This window comes from Poecilia reticulata, chromosome 10 (genome assembly GCF_904066995.2).
Source record: "Poecilia reticulata chromosome 10, P_reticulata-male-v2, whole genome shotgun sequence".
In the NCBI taxonomy this organism is placed as follows: Eukaryota; Metazoa; Chordata; class Actinopteri; order Cyprinodontiformes; family Poeciliidae; genus Poecilia; species Poecilia reticulata.
Genome location: NC_088839.1, coordinates 14110457 through 14131851, shown reverse-complemented (window position 1 = coordinate 14131851; position 21395 = coordinate 14110457). Strand labels below are relative to the sequence as shown.

General features: G+C 38.8%; 2 protein-coding genes and 1 pseudogene across 4 annotated transcripts; 2 read left to right on the top strand and 1 right to left on the bottom strand.

The window, feature by feature from the left end:
* The first annotated feature begins 21 nt into the window (after positions 1–21).
* On the top strand, positions 22–4800 carry LOC108166643 (uncharacterized). Of its 2 annotated transcripts, XM_081612040.1 has the most exons (9): positions 22–2008; positions 2093–2185; positions 2268–2372; positions 2484–2593; positions 2688–2879; positions 2983–3145; positions 3269–3434; positions 3550–3644; positions 3731–4800. In XM_081612040.1, the coding sequence occupies exons 1-9, from the start codon at positions 676–678 to the stop codon at positions 3814–3816; spliced, it is 2343 nt and encodes a 780-aa protein (XP_081468166.1). In that variant the 5' UTR covers positions 22–675; the 3' UTR covers positions 3817–4800. The 2 variants fall into 2 exon arrangements, with proteins under 2 accessions (XP_081468166.1, XP_081468165.1); XM_081612039.1 differs by having other exon boundaries at positions 22–2185.
* An 8003-nt stretch (positions 4801–12803) lies between these two features.
* On the bottom strand, positions 12804–17337 carry LOC103471189 (uncharacterized). The gene is made up of 9 exons (XM_081611341.1): positions 17182–17337; positions 16064–16177; positions 14322–15992; positions 14127–14226; positions 13895–14043; positions 13683–13795; positions 13517–13606; positions 13316–13438; positions 12804–13213 (listed from the first exon to the last, which is right to left on the bottom strand). The coding sequence occupies exons 1-9, from the start codon at positions 17234–17236 to the stop codon at positions 13130–13132; spliced, it is 2499 nt and encodes an 832-aa protein (XP_081467467.1). The 5' UTR covers positions 17237–17337; the 3' UTR covers positions 12804–13129.
* A 236-nt stretch (positions 17338–17573) lies between these two features.
* Positions 17574–20695, top strand: LOC145553025 (glutamine amidotransferase-like class 1 domain-containing protein 3, mitochondrial; annotated as a pseudogene). The gene is made up of 5 exons (XR_014089200.1): positions 17574–17975; positions 19611–19723; positions 19829–19998; positions 20093–20255; positions 20335–20695. The product of XR_014089200.1 is annotated as a glutamine amidotransferase-like class 1 domain-containing protein 3, mitochondrial (transcript).
* Positions 20696–21395: the final 700 nt, after the last annotated feature.

Here is a 21395-nt window from a genome sequence, read left to right as displayed (position 1 = left end):
TTGTCACTCTTCAACAATGGCTCTGCCCACTCACTGGTCTCAGATCTGTGTGATCATGCACATAATAGACAACAACAGACGGTTTTATTTAGAAAGGATTCCTAGAGGACATACGAGAATGTGTAAAACTATTCTGTGCTCTAATTAGTGAAACGTTTTGATTCCATTTGATGCTTTTGTGCTCTGGAAGACGTTGGTTTTATGATATTTATTGTCTGGTATGTGTTGCTTTTTTAGGTTTTATTTGACTTAAGGACAAAAGATGGCTGCATCTGATGGGTTTCCTGCCAGTTTCTATGGGGAACCGGGAGTTTTAGGCATGTTGTCAAATGGGATCAGTGCGTTCCTTGTACTTCTCCAGAACTTCAACACAGCTCACAATGGCAACACTCCAGTTGGAGTAGAGAACATTCTTGCAGGTAAAACTGGATGTAAAACAACCAAATTAAGCACAGTTTAAAGTTCTAAGAAGAGAGCTTACCCCCAATTTGCAACATTTTTTTTCCAGGTGTACATCTCATCCTGATTGGCGGTGTTTGCCAGCTGGTGGCTGGGCTGCTCTCCTTCCGTAAATACGACCACCTGAGCGGCACTGCCTTCATTGGCTACTCTGCTCTTTGGGCTAGTTATGGTGCAACTAGAATCTACTATGGTGCCCTGCCTGAAAATCCAAATATGACATTAACAATAGATCAGATGATGAGCAATTCATCCACCAACATGATGAGCAACATGTCTCTTGATAACTCCACGCAATGCTATTTATGTCTGTCCATGGAGGAGTCAGCAATTGCCGGTCTGGTCCCCTACATCATCCTGTCCTTTCTTCTTGCATTTTGCTCTGCCACGGTCAACTACATCATGCCTTTTGTCTTTGGAGCCATCACAGCCACCTTGATCTTTGAAGCAGTAGCTTTAGCTGCATATTCCTGGGCTCTGATTGTCTCTGGGGTTCTGGAGTTGCTCATTTTGATCTTTGCTATCTATGGTTCAGCAGCTCTTCTCATCAAAGGTCTGACTCAACGTCTGGCCCTGAAAGGTTTTGGTACCCCACTCTTTAATGTTCTCTTACTAGGGACCCCCAACTCAGGAAAGGCTCAGAGTGGAGGCCAGGAGAAGAAGAAGAACACAAAATATGCAGAGCCAATGGCTTTGGGTTTCTTCTGCGACTCCATTGCTCCATTCATCTTTGCTTTCTACAGCTTTGGGTACATGAAATCATTTGGTCTAGGTGTTACCTGGGTATCAATCATCTCAGTTGCCCAGTTGTTCTCCAGCTACTACGCCCACCTGCGTCAAGATTGCTACCACACCACAAAGTTTGGGCTGCATGCCACATATTGGCTGATCAAAGCTTGGGAGGAGTTTGTTGTGTCTGTTTTAATAGTGGAGGACAGTAAAGTTGTGTCTGGAAGGGAAGCAATGGTAGGAGACTGGTTCTTTGTGGTGGCAGCCTTGGTGCTCTGTGTAGGGAGCCTGAACATGGACGTCCTGGAATTGATCCATAACTTGTTCTTTGTCCTGCTCACAGTCTCCACAGTCCCTCAGATCCCCCTGCAGGGTTACTACATCTTCTTTGGAGTAGCTTGTTCTCTCTTCGCTGCAGTCTCTATCTATGGCACCTTCACCCGCCTCATCAACACCATTGCAGAAAAGTCTCTCATACCTGTAGGATCACAACCAGTGTCTTCTGAGCAGCTAATTAGGGCTTTGAGATGTAGAAGGTCTAAGCAGGGAGATCAGGATGTGCTTCCCCCAGGCGATCAGACCTCAGACGCTCTGTTCTATCTTTCAAATGGGGTTGCAGCTTTGTCAGCTCTTCATTCAAGAAGCATGAGTACGAACCCTTCTCTCCTGCACCTGACCATCCCATGGGTTCTGATCTCTGGATCTATCATCCAGGCCTATGTCAGCAGGTTGCAAGTCACAGGAGGCGGCCGCTTTGGATCAGTCATCTCTTCCATCTATGTTGTTGTCTGGGCAACGTGGACATGGTTTAGATTTGCAGGTATGTTAGTGCTAATATATCAACATAATGACAATATCTATTGCAATTTAGAGGTGAGTATAATCTCGAATCCCTTTCATTCAGGTAACCAGCTTCAGCTCTCAACTGAAGCAGATTATGGTTTTACTGCAGGAGCCATCGCCTTCCTTGTCATCAACGCTTTCCTTATGCTGATTGGTAAGTTTTACCTATGCATTTTCTGTTGTCAAGATTTCTCTTTGTTTTGATTATTATGGTAATCTTCTGTTAACTGGTCCAGCTGCTTATAGAAACCTGGTTCTTCTGTTCCTGACAACGCTGATGGAGGTGGTTCTTGTTTGCTTCCTTCTATCCACCCTGAACAAGTTGCCATATGAACTTGAAAGTAAGTTATCATGAGCCACATATGATGACAAGCATTAGTTACTTAAATCTAGATGAATCTTTTCACCTTTTCACTCAATTTATGTACCTTTGACATTATTTTTTCCCACAGTTGCCATGCTTGCATTGGTGTCTCTCATATGCATATATGGCACTTTGGCGTCACTGATAAACTACATGTTCTCACAAAGAGTGATGCCAATGGGCCCTCCTCTCTTTAAGGTAATAACTTTGATGACACAATGTTTGATCCGCTAAGAATTTTCAACTGCACATGAATTATTTTGAACATTTCCTGTATCATCTGTGATTTTAGGAAAAAATGAAGTCAGAAATATCTGAGGAGCTTCCCTGTCCAGTGGCCAGCTCTCGCCTCACAAGTGGCCTCTTAAAAATTGCTCAGCTTCTGGAAGAAGGAGGTGTGTGTGGTATTCCCACAGACACTGTGTACGCTCTGTCTGCCTCCTGCAAGAATCCCCAGGCTATAGAGAAAATCTACAACATTAAGGTAAGACAGGAATACCTTTCAAGCAAAATGTCGCATTTATTTTCCACTGTGTTTAATATATGGAAAAGCCATCAACGTAATGTTAAATATGGCTCTCTTCCAGGACCGGCCAGCAGAGAAGCCTATATGCATTTGCATTTCTAGTGTAGAACAGCTGGTGGCAGCCAAGCCTCCGTTCAGCCCTCTGCTGTGGGAGTTCATGAGAAACGTTTATCCAGGAGGCATCAGCTGCATCGTCAGCAAAGGAGACTGGCTATTCAAACTAGGTAAACATTGTGAAGTTGTTTTGTTAATGCTTGTGGACTGAAATTTGTCTGGTTTTGATGACAGTTTGCTCTGAGATCAATAAAATAAAACCCTCACCTCCAATGTTAACTTCTCTTCTGCAGGAGTTGGAGCAGCTTACGACCGCGTTGGCACCAGGGACAGCATCATGATCCGTGTTCCTGACCACACCGTGACGTGCCACTTGTGTGACATGACTGGACCCCTCGCTATTACGTCTGCCAATCCCAGTGGAGAACCAGACAGCACCCACCACAGCATGGTCATCAAGTAAGATACTTCAAATAGAACTTTAATAAATGCTGGAACACACATCATGGTATTAAAACCATTGCTTTCTAAACATATGCAATATTTCTATTTTTCTACTTTCTTCGAATCGCAGTCGACTGGGGCACAAGATACAAGGGGTCCTCTGTGACGGAGAGTCCAATGAAGTTGTTGCTTCAACTGTGGTCAACTGTCTGAGCATTGATGAAGGTATGTGTAAACAATCAAAGTCTCCCACTCTCATGTTAATTTTACCCAGCACACTCTAACGGAAGTTGCTCTCACTTTTCATTTAGGTATCATCACTATTGTCAGAGAAGGCTGTGTCCCTGCGGTTAAAGTTCATCAGATCTTCGAAAGGCTGAAAAACACAATGTTGTGAGCGAATCCTTCCAGAGGACTTCTTCGTAGCTACGTGTGTGGGTCAGCTGCAGAGCCAATATTTAATACCAAAGCTTTGTTTATATTAGATATATGTAAGTGTAGCTGCCATTGCAGATGTTTAAACTCAAGTGACACTGGACCCTAGAAATGCAATGTTTACTTTGACTTGAAGAATTTCCCCTAAAATATCCTAACTTATTAAAAATAATGTTTCTCTGTCATGTTATTCTGAAACTGCTTTTTTATAATTATTGTTTGAAATAATATCAAAATATATTTAAAAGTACTTTGTAAATATTTATTCATGTATTTAAAATATTCCATCTACGAACATGGTGGTTTCATGAGCTATAAAGAAGAAATGTATGTAATAAGATCCATTGTGCATTGTTGCAATAAAGTATTTAACTACTGCAGTATCATAGTTGTGCCATGATTCATCTTGAATCTTTGAGGATGGGGATATTTTGGACCTGTGTCAAAAATAAATTTAGAAAAATGGTGGAAATGTTGTGGAACACACATAACATGAAAGCACAAAACTCTTTTTTTCTTTAGTCATTTCACTCCTATTATATGAGTGAAGAGTGTTCTTGGCCTGTACATGTTGCTACATGCATTCAGTCTCATTTCGGTCTCCTTGGAGGCTGGTAGACATTTGCCCTTCTTACAAAGAACACCACTTTGGTTGTTCGAAACTATTTCCAGTGGCAAAAAACACAGACATATTGCAGAAACTAAAGGAGTGAACCACTGTCACTATGATTAAGGTCAAACTATTTCTAAACTACCATTTGCAAAGCATGAGTGGCATGTCAACTTATTTATTTACCAAATGCTATGTCACTGCAGCATAGCATTTGGTTATCAGGGCAGATGTCATGACTACTTAATCAGGTAATATCAACCTGTCACATTCCCAGAGTTAGTCTGTGTGAAGCACAACAGTAAAACAGGAGAAACAATGTATATAGTTATATCCACATCAGGAGTTTGAATGTTTGCAAAGATTACCAGCAATGATCCAAGTGCAAAGGAATAAAATCTTTTTCTTTTGTTTTGTTTTTTTGTTCCACTGGTGGTTTCTTGAGCCCCTCCTGATTTTGGTGAGCAGGAGGCATGGATGCAATGACAGAAGACATTGCTCGTCAAATATTGGGAACATTTCAAAATATAAAATCAAAATAATAAAAATCTGATTAGAACTATCCTCCAGAAACGCTGATTTTGAGTTGCAGGATAACCGAAAAATTCCAGCGCACCGTCACTTTATGGCAGCACCTTTTTATGTCCTGCTGCTCTGCAGAAGCGCGTCTGTTTTGCTCAGAGAAAGTGTCGCAAATTATATTGATCTGCGACATGTTCCACAAACGGAATGGACCAGGGTTGTCAGACTGCTGAAAATATTTACGGAATTAAACCAAAACAACCAGGGGTTTATTTGGATTGATCCTGAAATATTTTTACTGTTAGGATATACAACGTTGCATATGTAAGTTACATGGCACATGTAAAGTCATCATTTAAAGAGGGTAGTCTGCATCACTGCTGCACATGTCATCACTTTCGTGGTAAATCTTTGTAGTTCACATGCAACACTCCCACTTGCATTTTTTTTTCCTCACACAACTTCCTGCTCTTTATTTGGAATATTTGTCAAGCAGGTCCTTTGTGTATTAAATTGTCACTATCCAGTCACACATATCATATGTCACTTTTCTCACTAAATGACCCAAATTTCCAGCGTGGGAGGCTCGTATCATCTGCTTTCATTCCTTGAATAGAGTTTTCCTCATCCTAAAAAAAAAGCAAGGTCTAAAAATAACTAAAAAAAATACATAAAAAGATTTGTGACTCATTAGATCACATCCCAGAAGATGTCTCATACTTTATAAGGTGTCATATATGTAATATATTCATAATGTCTCAAATTAGTTGTGAGGACTAACATTGCTGATCACTGCTTTGATTTTAGCTTCAAAGACTTGAAATCATACAATTTTTATAGTTGATCAAAAAACTCATTATTCGATCAAAATTTAATTATTTTAACATACTGTTTCTTTTAAGATCAATCTCCTCTTTATTATTTGGATCACCATTGCATGAATTTGTCAAATGCTTAAGATTTTGTAAGCTTGTTTTAAAGCATTTAAAATATTCAACAATAATTCAACAGGCATGACATGGCAAAAAAACAAACAACAACAACAAAAAACCGGATATGACTGTGTTGAATACTTGTAACAGAAGTATTAACTTTTTCACATTCACAACCACAAACTTTGATCTGTTTTATCCAACAGACCAACAAGTAGTGTATAAATGTGAAGTAGAAGAAAAAGAATACATGCTGATATATTTTCTGTGACACATTATAATTTGAAAAGTCTGTAGTGTATTTATAATCAATCCCTTTTAATCTGATACCCCTAAGTAAATTACAGACATTTAAGTCCACCTGTGTGTGATTCCATCTCAGTGTAAACCCACTTTTTCTATTTAGGCCTCATATATTACACATATTCACATGTATTAATAAAGTACATGGTTCTTATTGACACCAGAATAAACTGACTGATCTTAAAGATAATAGTATTAGCGTTTGGTAACAGCTTTTGTATACAAAAACTGTTTCTTGGTATCATTTCTTGTTTCCAAACATGAAATAAGACTTCTTTTATGGTATAAAAAGAAGTCTTATTTCTATCTTTTTCCTAAGGTAAACTTTTTAAACTGTTTAAACTTTATCTTTAATAACATCCATCCATCCATCCATTTTTTTGCACCCTTGTCCCTTAATGGGGTCGGGAGGGTTTGCTGGTGCCCATCTCCAGCTAACGTCTTTAATAACATAAAGATACCTAATTTTTAAAGTGCAAACAATAATACTTTTATAACAAATTTAAATCAGTAATGATTTCTTGGTTAATGTCAAGTTGTCATAACAATGACATTTTGAATAATGTCAACTTTGTATTGACAGTGTCATAATTTACCGAATGACACTTTATGACAACAGTCATAAATATTTATGAAGGCTTATTCATGCTCATGACAGGAGTTATGTCATGTTTATGACAGTGTCATGTCAGTCTTATTCACCCCCCTTCAAATAAAGTGTTACCGAAAATAGATGGATGAATTGTCACATTCTTCTTTTGTTTACCCAACTGTGTGATATTGTGGATTAGTTACTAAACAGCTTTGTAGAATTTTCCCACGGAAAGTTTTCTTAAAATAGAAAAGAAACTGATGATGTATGGGGGATTTTCTCTGACATAATTCAAGAGCTCACATTTTCAGTCTCAAGGCAGGATTTCATGTGTTTTGTTCTCAAAACTTTTGATAGTTTTGCTTACATTTTTATTTGGAAAGTAGGATTCAATATCTTTCTTCTCAAAACTTTAATGCTTGTACTCAAAACTTCTCCTCGTGCTCACACTTGGTCTCCGCTCGGACTCTCTGCTCACTTTTGGAAACGACTTTTGGCACAGTCATCTGGCAACCTCTCAGCCAATTGAATGAAAGTATTGTACTGAGTGTGTTTGTTTCCTTCTAGCGGGTGTGCCTGTGTGGCTATTATCAGTTGTAGCAACCTGCGCCACTCACTGGAAGTAGGGAAAAACAACGATGTCAGTTTTCTGCTCCGTAGTACACTGAACATCTGCCAACAGTGCGCTACTGATCACTAACATCCTTATGATCTTAACCAGGAGTTTGTTCACCCAAACAACTCCCTATATTCAGTGGATGGCGCAGGTTGCTACATTTGATAGTAGCCACACAGGCACTCCCGCTAGAAGGAAACAAACACACCTAGTACAACGCTCTCATCCTGTTTGCTGAGAGGTTGCTAGGCGACTCTGCCAAAAGGTGGTTCCATTTTTGTAAGCGAGCAGAGAAAAATTGCACCAAGCGGGCGCATAGTTTCGCAAGCGAAGATTTGCTCCAAGCAGAGGCTGAGTGTGAGCGCGAGGAGAGTGCAATCATTAGAAGTTTTGAGAAGAAATCCTGTTTTCAGATTGAAAATATGTGCTCTTGGATTATGGCAGAAAAATTCCCCCATAATGATGTAGTATATATGGGTGCATGTGGTGTGTGTATTACACAGAAGAATTAAGGGAAATAAGGACATTTTTTTTCAATATATTCAAAACAGTTATCTATTTTAGTATAGAGATGAGTGGGAAGTTGCAATGAATCAAAGTTTGCTAATTAAACCAGGATGTCTAAATATACTGTAGTTGAAAATCCCCCAACATGTGGACTTTTAACATCTCGGTGTTATGAGTTCACACAATAGGTTTATATATTGAAAATCTACATTGTGATATACTTCTTTTGGCAAAAACAGATAAGGATCAAAATAACAAAAAAAAAAAAACATCCACAGTTATACAACAGTATAACCTCTTCCTCATCTGCCAACATGGGCAAATGCATTCAGTGGAATTTCCTTGTTTAAAGCATTCATACTTTTAATCTGCCCATGTATTCTCTACAGATCTTTTGTCCTTGTAATGTGAAGAGCTTTCTAAATAAAGCTGGACATTTTCTAAGCATTTTGTTGCTTAGAAAACGTGATCACGTTTTTCATATTAATTTATTTGCTCTTTATGTTCAATCTGTTCAGTCGAATAATGATGACCTAATGAAAACTTTTCCAGGCTCAAGTATATTTTGACTGACTTCCTGAAAGAAATTAAAGCTAAGAGAAGAAAGAAAAAGAGAATGTCTGTAAAAAGTGGAACAGGAAGAAATTAACCTATTGCTCTCAGATTCTCCAGAACTTATTTATTGGGTACTAAAGTTTGTGTCATTGGGTGTGGACCTCTTCATCTTTCTGCTCTATAAGTAATAAGAAACCACAATGTGGGTCAGTTTACAAAGCACATCTTTCAGTCTAACATACGCCGTCGGTTTTTTCAAAGCCCTGGGTGGAAGGGGAAAATTTTCTGAAAGTAAACAGCAAAGCTGACCGTAGAGGTGCCTAGATTTTCAGTTTCCTTCCTGGTAATTGCTCACTAAAATGTTAGGTGGGACTGCTGAAAGCAAAACTTTAACACTCAGGGAGTGTTATTCAGACTGATATTTACATAATCATAAAACATGTTTTTATGGTGTTGCCTGAGTAAAAGTTTAGGTTTCGGTTTGCTTAATGCCACCTAAAGCTGGAACTCTGTGAAATTTTACTGCAGCTGATAAAACACTGTGTTTCCTTTTGATTATTTAAAGATCAATAGGGGCCTCCTCCATCTATTAGGAATAATACAGAGGTTTCTCAAGTGATGAAGCATTCCAGCAACGTGAAGTAATTACTATCAGAAAGAAACTCTCCAACTCAAACTGGTTGGATGGTTTCAACAATCCTAAAACAACCTGGCCAGACAGTACCATAAATTTATGGTACCAGACAGTACCATAAATCTACTATCTGGTACCATAAATTTTATGGTATCTTATCTATTTCACATCACACTTATTAGCCTGTTGTTAATCTAATCATTTAGTTGACATGCTGGTGAATGATCATGCACATTAATAATAATGATGATTAGTAAGGCAAAAAAATTGGATCTGGCTGAGTTTCGCTTAATTGTATGTGTTGTGCAGTAAACATCTCAGAGCCAAATCGCCACGAGCCAAACTGGCCTGAACCTCTCACATGTGGGGTGTCAAGTGAGCGAGTTTATTTTTTGTGGAGCATTCTCTCATTCTTGGACAAGCTAAGAAAACATGATGCTTGTTGGGTTATCTGTCAGAAAAGAATAATGTGTTGAATAATGTGATTGTTCTGTTACAAAGTTTTAACCAGTGGGACGTATTTATGAATTATCTTTCATTGAAGCCACATCTGATCTTGCATTCTGCTTTGCTGTGTTACCTTTCTGGCAGGTGGCTTCAGTTGATATAATGCTGTCAACAAGTCAATGTTCTCTTTATTCTGCTATTAACTCTTTGGTTTTTATTAACAGAGAAAGTACTCAGTATGAGGGATTGCTGTAAAGTCACTGACTCAATGCAATCTGCTGGGATTCCTTGGACAGAAAAAGTTTGTTAAACTAATTTGAAAAATCAGCTGAACTTGATTCACTGTTTCATAACTAGAATGAATTGGAATCTATGTAGGATTGGATTTAAATAAATTTTTTGCCAAGTGTCTTGAAATGACATTTGTTGTGAATTGGCAACATATACATAAAAAACTGAGTTGAATTTAATGTAAATACAAGGTTTGTGAAGAATTGTTTACCATCTTACATATTTCTTTTGTTTTTGTAGCATTTATGTGTTCCAGATTAATAAACAAATTTTACTTTGGATAAAAATGACCCAAGTAAACGCAAAAGTAGCTTTTAAATGAGAATTTTATTCTGTAAGGTATCCAAACTGACCTGGCCCTGAAAATAAAGTCATTCCCCTGTTACGACTGGCTCAATGTCATAACAAAACGGGAGACCGTGCAGGGGTTAAAGTGTAGAAAAATGAATATTTATTAACAAAAACAACAATGGATCGTGGATATCAGTGGTGTAATGCAAAGGCTTGGATGTGTTGTATGAGTGCATATGGAAGTGTTGAAGTGTTGAAGTGCCAAAACAAAGACAAACGCAAATGTGCAAAAAGGAGGGGAGCTGAGGCCTGGCAACAAAACACCACAAGCGTCAAGCGGCAGAGTGGACGCTGAAGGCGACCAAGAAGATGGAGACAGCCAGGTTTAAGTACTCTGCACTCCCAATCAACTTGATCAGCAGCACCTGTATAGGGGAGGAGCACAAGGACAGACAAAAGCAACACCTGCAGCCCAGCCCTTAAGGCCCAGGGCTGTAACACCCCTCCTAGCTAAATCATAAATTAACTGTGATTAAAATTTAGATTTTGGAAAGCTGAGCTCAGTTTTACACAACGTGCAGCAGTGATGAGCCTTCCAGCAGGGTCAACCAAATTTACTCCTGAAGCACAATGACAATTCAACCAGGAAACATCCCGGAACAGAGACCTCATTTGCACAGTTTTGGTCAGAGTTTAAGATTTAACAATAAGAAACTGTGACCTGAACTCACCAATTGTGATGTTAAAGTCTCATCAGTTATTGGTCAAAAGGTCGAATGAGATCATATTACATTTGTCTGTATATCACCAGACTGGACTTCTACCAGGGAATTCCCCTGGAGGACCAGTGAGTTAATGGCCTGTACCATGGGGAGGAGCTGTCGTGTTTGACCCTTAGGCAGGATGTGATTTAGGGTCCATCTTCCAGTAAAGAACATCACCATCACCAACAGGGTTTTTATAGAGATGTAGTGAAGTCTTGGAGAGGGAACCCAGTTTTATTGGCTGAGCTAAAAAGCAATGACTGACAGCTGGTTATTATTTACTGACATGTATTTATAAAACTGAGTTCAAACACAAATATTACTGATAGCATCAGACTGTAATTATGGTAATACAACAATCAAACTATAAAGATGATTCTTTGCACCTTTACAAACTTGCCAGTTAAATTTTAAATTTAAATCTTTTCATTTATCTATGCTGAAACTATTAAATCAGATTTAATAGCATTGTCATTTTCAATTAGTTAATGTTAAAATTCTAGATCCATGGTATTTATAGTTCTGCATTTATAGTTCTGGGGGTTTAGCTTTGCATTGGGCCAGCTTTGTCGTCATCTCATTCCTTCTTGGAACATTACCTGCGAATCTCTGACACTATAAGCAACACTTACTTATTTGCAAATAATAGTAAACAATACTATTTGCAAAAGAAAACTACAAAACCAAAAGTTGCTGCTAAAATATTGAGAGATAAAAATGAAAACCCTCCAGAAAAATGTAGCAACAACTGTAAAAAATTCTGTTTGGTGGTCCTAGGCCTGCTCTCTCCACCAAACATGGTTGATGTTGATCATTGCAGCTTTGGCGAGGTCAGCATTGTTTTGTTTTTCTAGCTTCAAAATGTTTTTGTTGTTATGGCTCTCGCATATTATTTACACAGCAATAATATGCTATGGGGAAGTGAGAAAGTTAACGTGAACCCTCCACAGAATATGGAATAATTATTCTTCCATATTCTATTCAAGGACAATTGGGAAATCTTGCATAGAAAATGGGAGACAATGACCCAGACTGGTCTATAAACAGCCAGAGGACCGAACACACACACCCACGTGCAGTCTGTCAGGAACTTTTTCTACCCTGTCTGCCCCTGATATACAACCTTCTTATATTACATGACATTGTTGTTGTTTTTTTTTTTGTCTAAAGGGTTTGAACTAAATGCCGTTTTTACATAAATGAAACTTTTTTGTTTATCCTAAAAATATAGTCTCTTTCTGTCTTTTCTTATGTAATATTTTATGGTGATGGAAATTAGACAACAGATATAGTTTAAGGACCTGGTTATCTCCTCAAACATCTGATAAACTGAAGATGGGTTAAGGTTTTCTGGAATAATATGATATATAGTGGCTCAAAGCTACAATCATGAAGAATGTGATATTTTGTCTACATTTATCTAGTTTATCTAGTTTAGTTTAGACATACCAACTACTCACTATTGGCTTTAAAAAACTTTTTTTTTAATGGAAATATGGTACAAAAGGAATTCTTAAAAATGTGTTTTAGTAAATGATCACTCAAACATTACACGATCATTTACTGAAACATTAAATGATCACTCACTCAAACATAAAACATTTTATTACATGCATTTTCAGTGTTACTACTGTGCTTACTGGGAAGCACCAGTGGTTTTTGTTTGCTTGCTTGTTTTGCTTAATTTCTTTACAGTTATTTTAGCAACTATGAATCCAATCAGGCATATTTCACAGCATACAAAAATGTTTGGACAATGTTTTCAACAACTGAATAAAGCACATATGTATAGTTTGAAGATAAATATATATATATATATATATATATATATATATATATATATATATATATATATATATATATATATAATATAACAGACATTTTATCTATACATCACAACACCTAAATAGAGATAAAATGTCATAAAAAGCACAAAAACTTACATTCGGTACGAAAAAAATAAATTACTTATGTTGCCTGTTAATATTATACATCATTAGACACTATACAACATTTCTTTGGGTAATTTAGCAGCTATTTCTGTTTATCAGACTCTTGATCAGTAGCCACCACTATAAGCAACACTAAAAGGGGCTATTATGAGGCATTTCCTGACTTCTTGACTCTGTGGTTGTATAACTATGCTTTTAAGTTTCCTGGTTCTCTTTTTGACACTGTTGTGCCTATTGGACTTTGATCTCTTTGCATGTCTTAAAGGGGAACATCATATTCAAATCCTGGATTGGTATGTCCTTGTCTGTGCCGATTTCGAACCTCTTCAAATATTTGGAGAACCTTAGGGTTAGAGGAACATGAAAGACATCAGCATTAGTAAACATAATAAATAAAACAGGTTCATCTACATAAAGAGGACAGGAGCAATGGTATATTTATTACCTTGGATTTTGGAATGAGGCCCACTCTGAAGAAACCAATTTGTCCAGTTTCAATCTTGGTGCAGTCAACGACAGTAGATGCGATATTCTCTGGGGAGGCTCCATCACACAACACCCCTTCAACCTTAACAAAAAAAATCCAATATTTATCCAAAGTTTTTTTAAGCTGAAGTTCTTCTTAACACTAAATCATGGCTATTACCTTTTTTCCCAGTTTGGCATAAACTTGGTTATGGTGAGTTGTATCTGCCTCGCCTGTTGGGTTGGCTGAGGTTACTGCAATTGGACCCACCTTTTAGAAATAGAACATGGTCAATCATTGAGTTGCATGTAACATTATTTTTTAATCACAGTAAAATGGAAATTACCAAATTAATAAGATGTGTAGCTACTGCACAGTCTGGACTTCTGATGGCAATGCTTTGTGGAGTCCCGATGTGTTTGGCAGCATCTCCCAAACCAAATATGTCCAACCATGGTCCTATCAAAGTCAGCCAACAATACCCATTAGATGTTCACATGAGCACATCATGAACTGAGTTTTCACACAGTTTTCTCATGAAAATAAGAAATCACTCACCTCTGGGGATGACCATGCTGATAGAGGAAGGCCATGCAGCCTCCATGAAGTCCAGGAGCAGGGGACTCAGTAGGTGTCTAACAGGCTCCAGCTGCTTGACAGAAGAGATCCACATGGACATGGGTCGGTCCTCAGCCTGCTTCTTAACCCTGAAGCCAAACAGTGATGGTCAGTGACAGAAAAACTGATAAAAAAGTTGCTAAGAAAAGGTTTTTACAACAATGAAGCCTACTTGTAAGCTTTGATTACTGCATCTGGTCTGTTGCAGGCAGCCACCAGCACATAGACAGTGTCAGTTGGCATTCCACATATGCCTCCATTTTTCATGATTTCTACATCATAGAAATACAGAGCAGAAGACAAATATGGACATCAGGTCATTCATGTAAACAGATCACACTAAAAACTATCGACATGATCTCCTCACCTGCAATCTGCTGAACTGATGTTGCTTTGCGAGCTGGTACATGCGGACAGACCCCTTCCCCTCCTCTGACCCCACCCAGATTGACTAAAGGTCTTCCTAAGGGGATTTGAGGAGACTGGAAGGTGCTGTTGAAAATGTGCGCCAAGAAACAGTAAAAACTGACAAGACCAAAGATGATTGTGACGCCAATATCATAACCATAGGGCAGAGCACCAATTGCATCCAGCAGGAAGCTGATGAGGATGAGCTGGAAGGTGAATGCGTAGACAAACCAGGCAACATTAAGAAATATTGCTGCAATTGTCAACAGGAGGTTAAACATCATAAAGCCAATAATCCCAACAGCAACATTGAAGCCTCTGGTCTCACTGTAAAGACCACCAAATCGTGTCAACCCCCACACCGTCCACATCAACCCGTAGAGAATAAAGGCGGTGCTCTCAAGAGTTTTACCCCGAGCAAACGCCACCGAACCGCACAGGAGCTGCAACACTCCACCAGCCATCACTGCCCAGGGCAAAACCAGCACAGTCAGAGGATTCCTGTCCCCAATCGTGGCTGTGATGGCAAAAGCCGCCAGAACATTGCAGGCGTGGCCCAACACTTCTGCATCTGCATATTTGGAGTATCCAAGGTGAGGAGTATGCCGGTCTTTATCCAGAGCCCTAAGAGTAAGACTGCGATTTCTGGTTACTAAAGCTTTGAAGTGTCCCTGCCCAGTAGGAATTTTGGTACTGGAAACCATGTTGAATGTTGTAACAAAAAGCATTCCAGCAGAAGCTACAAAGATAGCTCCTTGTACACCCTGAGTGCCACCTTGGAAGAAGCCTTGAGGTTGGGCTGCGATGGAAATACAATAGGCTACAAAGAATAACTGGTAGAGGCCATCCAGCAAGCTCTTCTGACAGCTGAACAGTGCGAGGACAGAGAAAAGAACCGCAAAGACAACAGGGAAGGGAACCGGGGAGAACGGCTGAATGGAGTACAAAGATAACAGAGCGCTATAACCCTCAGCAAATTTTAATAGAGATGTAAAGCCATAGAAAGTTGCAGCTAATGTGTCCATTGCTCGGTAACAGAGGACACACATGCCAAGCTGGAAGACTCCAGCTGTCCAGAGCCAGGCGACATGGCCAACAGAAAGTTGGGGGACCACGCCTACCAGGGGACAGGCTAATACAGAGGCAGATAACAAGTTCATCACCAAACCTACACTAATTACATCACTGCAGCTCTGGTTCTGCTCTGTTTTCAGTTCAGATTTCATGATTGCTCCTGGAGGTTTCACTTTACCCTGTGTGATTGTGTACAGCAAACGCCCAAAGCCAAAATATGCACACACAAGACAAACAAGGAGGTAGTTTGCAGCTGTGGCAGACTGACCGAAGTCTGAATCTGACAGAGCAGCGATTTGATGAGCACAGGCTAAAGAAATGCTGATAGCTATGACCAGGAGAACTGGTGTCTTCACAAAGAGGGCTGCAGTGCCAATAATGAACAGGGCTAAGGTAAATGCTGCCAGGCCAGGAATCAGAGAGGATTTTAGCTCTGTGAGTGGCAACACTCTCTGTCCTATCAGGATGTAGACCAGACCCGACCCACACCACAGTGCAGAGATGGTCAGACACAGAGTGGAAAACAGCCGTGAGTGGGACAGACTGTGACGGACACCTAGAAAGATACAGGACAGGGTCAGGAGGCTGGAAAAGGCAGAGAATTCAAATCTGTGAGGTGAAACAAACCTGTGTAAGCTATCAGGGCAGCAATGATGAGGAGTAAGATCCCCAGCGCAGTGTGGGGGATGAAGTCTTTTTCAGGAGTGCTGGCATAGCTGTTCACCAACAGCAGGAGAGAGCCTGAAAATGAAATCCACAGCTGTTATTTGGAAGTAATTGAATCAAAGCAATGCTCCCAATTAAAAGAAAAAGTAAAAACTTTATTTTCTCCTGGAATAAAGACAAAGGCTTGTCCACAATAACAGCAAAAGTATTGATGTCCACAAACTGTGTTTAAACCAAGCACCAATAGACCAACATTTTTTAATCAGAAAGTTGAAGTGGCACATTTGTCTAAGTGTTTTGAATTTTCAGTATTCGTTGGTGATAAAAATACAAAAAGTAAATAGATTTTTGATTTTCCATATCACATTTGAACACACTTTTACAATAAATAAAGTAATAAAGTCACTTTTATGATTTATTTTGTGTATTTCTGGTGGACTGGTAATGCTGTGACGGACTATGAATCTTTCCAGGGTGTACCCTGCCTTTCGCCCAATGATTGCTGCTCACCAGCCCCTCTTCAAAAAGTCACATCTTCAAAGATAATTTGAAAAATGAGACCTCTCATGCCAAAATATAAAGACAGAAAGAAAAACCCGACAATCACCCAGTCAAAGCCTTTTCTTTGTTCCCTCCTCCTGGGTCCAGAAAATACTAAAAATAAGTTCTATTGAAAACAACCATAAATATATCAAAATACAATTTTGTATATTATCAGTGTTTTAAGTTTTTACATAATTAATATTTCATAAGTTTCAGCTTTTGAAATTTCTTTTTTCTCGGAAAACCTATTAATATGTATATAAAAATGGTAGACATTCATTCAGATCGTTTTATTTTCATTAAAAACTCTTGTCATCGAGTTCAAAGGGGATTTAATCCCCAAGGAGTGTAAAATAAAAAATAACTGAAAGGGGAGAAGCAGAAAACTCATTTTGCATCGAGAACAATGGAGGTTTGCTTGGCGTAAATATAAAATATCTAAAATATAAAAAAATTAATTAAAAAAATTTAAATTTTAAAAAAGAGAAAATACTTATAGTAACAAGAACGGACGTGATATAAACTTGAAGGCTTACCTCCTAAAATGCCCAGGATGCCGACGGACACATAAGCTGAGTTGAACTGAGCCATAGCAGCAGTAGTGCTGCTCTGACGACGTGAGGAGGACTTTTATACGTAACACTCCGCGGTCGGTGAATAGCAGAGCTGCGCCTACCTGGGAAAAACCCACAGCCCCACTAAAAGCGGTGGGACGACAAGAGGACAAGAGGTTGTTCTCCTGTGTCAGGTAGCCCGTTTTCCAGTCAAATAAGCCGACTGAAAAATGTGATACTTAGGTATAGTATCACATTTTTCACTACTACTACTACTACTACTACTACTACTACTACTACTACTAATAATAATAATAATAATAATAATAATAATAATAATAATAATAATAATAATGTTATGAAATCTTTTGATTTCCTCTTGAATGGCAGAACACATGCTCCTAAAATTAGAAGTTTTGCAATTTTGTGATGCTTCTTTGATTCATTTCCTCTTTAGCCTCCCTTTCCGTTTTACTAAACCCCTGCGTCCAGATGGATGAGATTAATGTCTTTTAATAGCATCACCACAACTGGGAGTTCATAATAGTCAATGATTCGGCATTTTTTTAGGTACAAGGATTCACTATTAAACTGATTTTGGTAACTTGATGCTCGTGACGTCAGCGTCTTGAGCAGCGTGTTGGTTGGACGGAAAAACCCAGCGAGCAGGAGGGGATTATAAAACCGCTCTGCTCGGAGCTCAACCTTCAAACCAACTGAGGAGGAGCTGCGCTGCGCCGTGTTCAACAGGAGAAATACTACAAAAGCTGAATAAGGTGAGTAATATAGTCTCTTGATCCGTTTGCCTTCAATGCATGTTTAAAAAAAAGTAAACGCAACAGATTGTTTAAGCCAATTAGTTTTTTTTTTTTGTTTAAACAGCAAACTGAATTAGAAACGATTAATTAATTACTCTGTGGCTTCAGTAGCTTAAAAATATCACATAAACTGTCAGAGTTAATATTTGTGCTAAAACTACTTATTTAGTGTAATCAGTGATCAGATAAAAAACAGATTAGTAGACATTTATCAACAAATCGATTATAGGATTTTTTTTTTCTAAGTCCAATAAGTCCCGTTTCTATTGACTGAATAGAAACTGCCTGCCTACCTGTGGCTGCTTGTTCAGGTTAGTATTTGAAAATGCAACACAATTCTGTTAACGCCCTCTACTGACATGTACTACAAAGGAACAGTAGAAATATATATTTTTTCTATTTTAAATCCAACCTGCTTCACCTCTGACTTGCTTGTATTTTATTGGTCGCTCTGTCATAATCCGTTGATATAGGAGTTTATATTAGATGCACTTATAAAGAGACAGAGTAATGTGTTCCTTTGATTTGATTGGGTATTTTTCTAGGCACTGTGAGGCTGACAGCGTGATGGAGCGACCGGAAGAATTGCATAAGAGCACAGTAATTAAAAGTAACTTCCCCATTAGATGGTGAATGGGTTACAAAACCTAAAAGCAGGAAGGGCATCCTGCATGGTTCTCCTCTGCATTTTTTGTGAACGGAGTCTGTCACTAAACCTGCTCCTAAGATTATCTGTTGTATGTTTTTTTTTTCTTGATACCTGCACACCACAATGCTACAGCAAAAAAGATGGTGCATCTCACAGGCAGGTTGTAACATACATCAAATAACCTGAGTCGAGCCGGCTCAGATCCTTCTTGTACTTGGCCTCCACCTTGGCTGACCAGTCTAGCTGATTCTTCAATTATACTCCTAAATATTTGTAAGACTCATTAGCATTGGAGAGGGTGGGGAGTTGTTCCTTCTGAAATCTATCACCAGAGATTCCCAGATGAGCCTCCTCACACCATTTCACAAAGTAGACTCACTAAATTCATCCTCTCTTCCATTCGCCACACATAAAACTTGACTTCTAGTCCTTGAGTCCGAATCACACCTCATACCTTTAGGGTTAAATTTTTTTGTTTTTTGGAGACCTCATCCCCGAATAAAGACAGGAAAAAGTCTACTTAATATGTACAGTAACATCAGAGAAAATACTTTAACATTTAAGTGAACACTGAAGTGTTCCCTTTATTTTTTTGAGCAGTATATATCACATTTTTGTTCTCCTCAGAGCATCTTTGGTTTACACTGAAATAAATGTTGAATTAATATAGCTAAGAAATATTAATTTGGACAAAAACCACATTTATTGCTGCCAGGTTTTTACTGCTACCTGCAAGCAAGCAGCTGCACTCCTGAGACTTGTTTCTCACCTGGCTCTGTAAATGTTTTATGTGAACATGCAACAGGTGCCAAGTGGCTATCACCAGTCTGACTATACTACCAATGGGGAAACAGAAATTCAGACCTCACCATGAATGATTAAGAACCAAGTTGGCACCTTGAAGAGTCTCCTTCTGACTGAACATGTGTGTGTGTGTTTCTTAGCAATCATGGTGAAGCGTGTTGCAGTTATTCTGTCCGGCTGTGGCGTCTATGACGGCACAGAGATCCACGAGGCCTCGGCCGTCCTGGTCCATCTGAGTCGCGCTGGCGCAAAAGTAAGAACAAAAAAAAAATTTGTTTTTCTGTCAAAACATTGTGTTGATAGAAAACCAGCAGGAGTTTAATGATTTTTAGTTACCATATTGGTCGTTTGATCTCAGGTGAAGATGTTTGCCCCAGACGGAGATCAGATGCACGTTGTAAATCACTGCGAGGGGAAACTACTGAGGAGAAGAGGAACATCCTGCAGGAAAGCGCTCGTATCGCTAGGGGCGACGTGACAGATCTGGTAAGCTGGACGTCTCAGCGTTTGATGCTGCCATCATTCCAGGTGAGTTCATCTTGTATAACTCAGAGGAAGCTGTGTGAAGCTCCTCTGTTTAATGTTTCAAGTAGGTTTCTGAACAACCCTTTTTCTCTATCAGGAGGGTTTGGTGTGGCTAAGAACTTGAGCGACTGGGCTGTAAGAACAAGAGCTGCACGTCCAGCCACATCTGGAGAAGATCATCAAGGATTTCCACAAAGCAGGAAAGCCTCTGGGCATGTGCTGCATTTCCCTGTCCTGGCTGCAAAGCTGCTGCCCGGCTGGAGCTCACCGTGGGCAGGACAAAGAGTGTGAAAGTGGTAAATTTCTGTTCACATTAGGGAAATGTTAGTCTATTGGATTTTATGTGATCATTCACTTGGTTTTTATCTTCAGGTGGCCGTTTGCTCAGACGGCTGGAGCTTTGAAGGACATGGGCTGCAAACACGTGAACAAAGACGTGGATGAAGCTCACGTTGATGTCAAGAACAAGCTGGTCACCACCTCTGCCTTCATGTGCAACGCTCCCTTTCACAAAGTGTTTGATGGAATCGGCGTCATGGTTCAAGAAACGCTGAAACTTGCCTAAGAAGATTGTTATATGTAATCAGTTCTATTTATTTTCTCCAGGAAATCATGAGAGATGCTGCAACATTTAATCAGAAACTCTAATTAAACAAATATCAGATTGAAATTTTAAATAAAGCATTTTCTGGAACTTACAGTTTTGGACATATTTTTCTTCATACATACACAAATTTTGTATGAGACGGCAACCTCTCATTGCTCTACAATGTGTGAAGTGACTGCTTATTCAGATAATTTAGGTTTTTATAATAAATTTTGTTTTATTTTTTGCATATGTGAAAATAGAAAAAAAGCTTTGTTAGATGGCTTTGTCAATTGAAGTTTGATTGTCACTGCAAAGCTTAGAGGTTTGTTAAACCCTCCACTATTTTTTTTTTTTAAAGTTAATGACTTGCGTTTAAAGAAGATGCAGTTAATATTAAAGATTTTTCTTGTTGCAAAATCATTGATGCCAGACCTATTGAGACCCTTATAAATCATTAGTTGTGGAAACATTTCTTTACATTACATTGCAACTTACTTTCTCAGTGTCTAGGATCTTTAAATCAGTAATCCATTACTTCCTGTTGTAGTCTGGTAGATATCTTCCACCTAGACTTACAATCATTGGATTAGCACCAATTGGAAACTTTAAAAAAGTTGGAAATATGACACAAGACTGGACAAGTTGATGTTGCCACTACATGCAAGGTGAGGAAAGTAAAAAGTTTCAGAGTGCCCTTTTAGATTCATCAGGTTTCCAAACAATCCTTAGATAATATCTGGTGGGTCTGTCATGACATAAAAGATGAATCTGGAATACCAAAATAAGCCCTTCTCAACAAAAAAAAAAAAAA

What these genes read in the sequence shown, in the direction of transcription:
- LOC108166643 (XM_081612039.1), top strand. Translation starts at nt 676, where the DNA reads ATGACATTAACAATAGATCAGATGATGAGCAATTCATCCACCAACATG. An exon ending in CGCTTTCCTTATGCTGATTG is followed by an intron (nt 2,186 to 2,267) that starts GTAAGTTTTACC and finishes TAACTGGTCCAG; the next exon opens with CTGCTTATAGAAACCTGGTT. An exon ending in AGAAAATCTACAACATTAAG is followed by an intron (nt 2,880 to 2,982) that starts GTAAGACAGGAA and finishes GCTCTCTTCCAG; the next exon opens with GACCGGCCAGCAGAGAAGCC.
- LOC103471189 (XM_081611341.1), bottom strand. Translation starts at nt 17,236, where the DNA reads ATGGCTCAGTTCAACTCAGCTTATGTGTCCGTCGGCATCCTGGGCATT. An exon ending in GCAGTAATCAAAGCTTACAA is followed by an intron (nt 14,044 to 14,126) that starts GTAGGCTTCATT and finishes GTTTGGCTTCAG; the next exon opens with GGTTAAGAAGCAGGCTGAGG. An exon ending in ATGCCAAACTGGGAAAAAAG is followed by an intron (nt 13,439 to 13,516) that starts GTAATAGCCATG and finishes TTTTTTGTTAAG; the next exon opens with GTTGAAGGGGTGTTGTGTGA.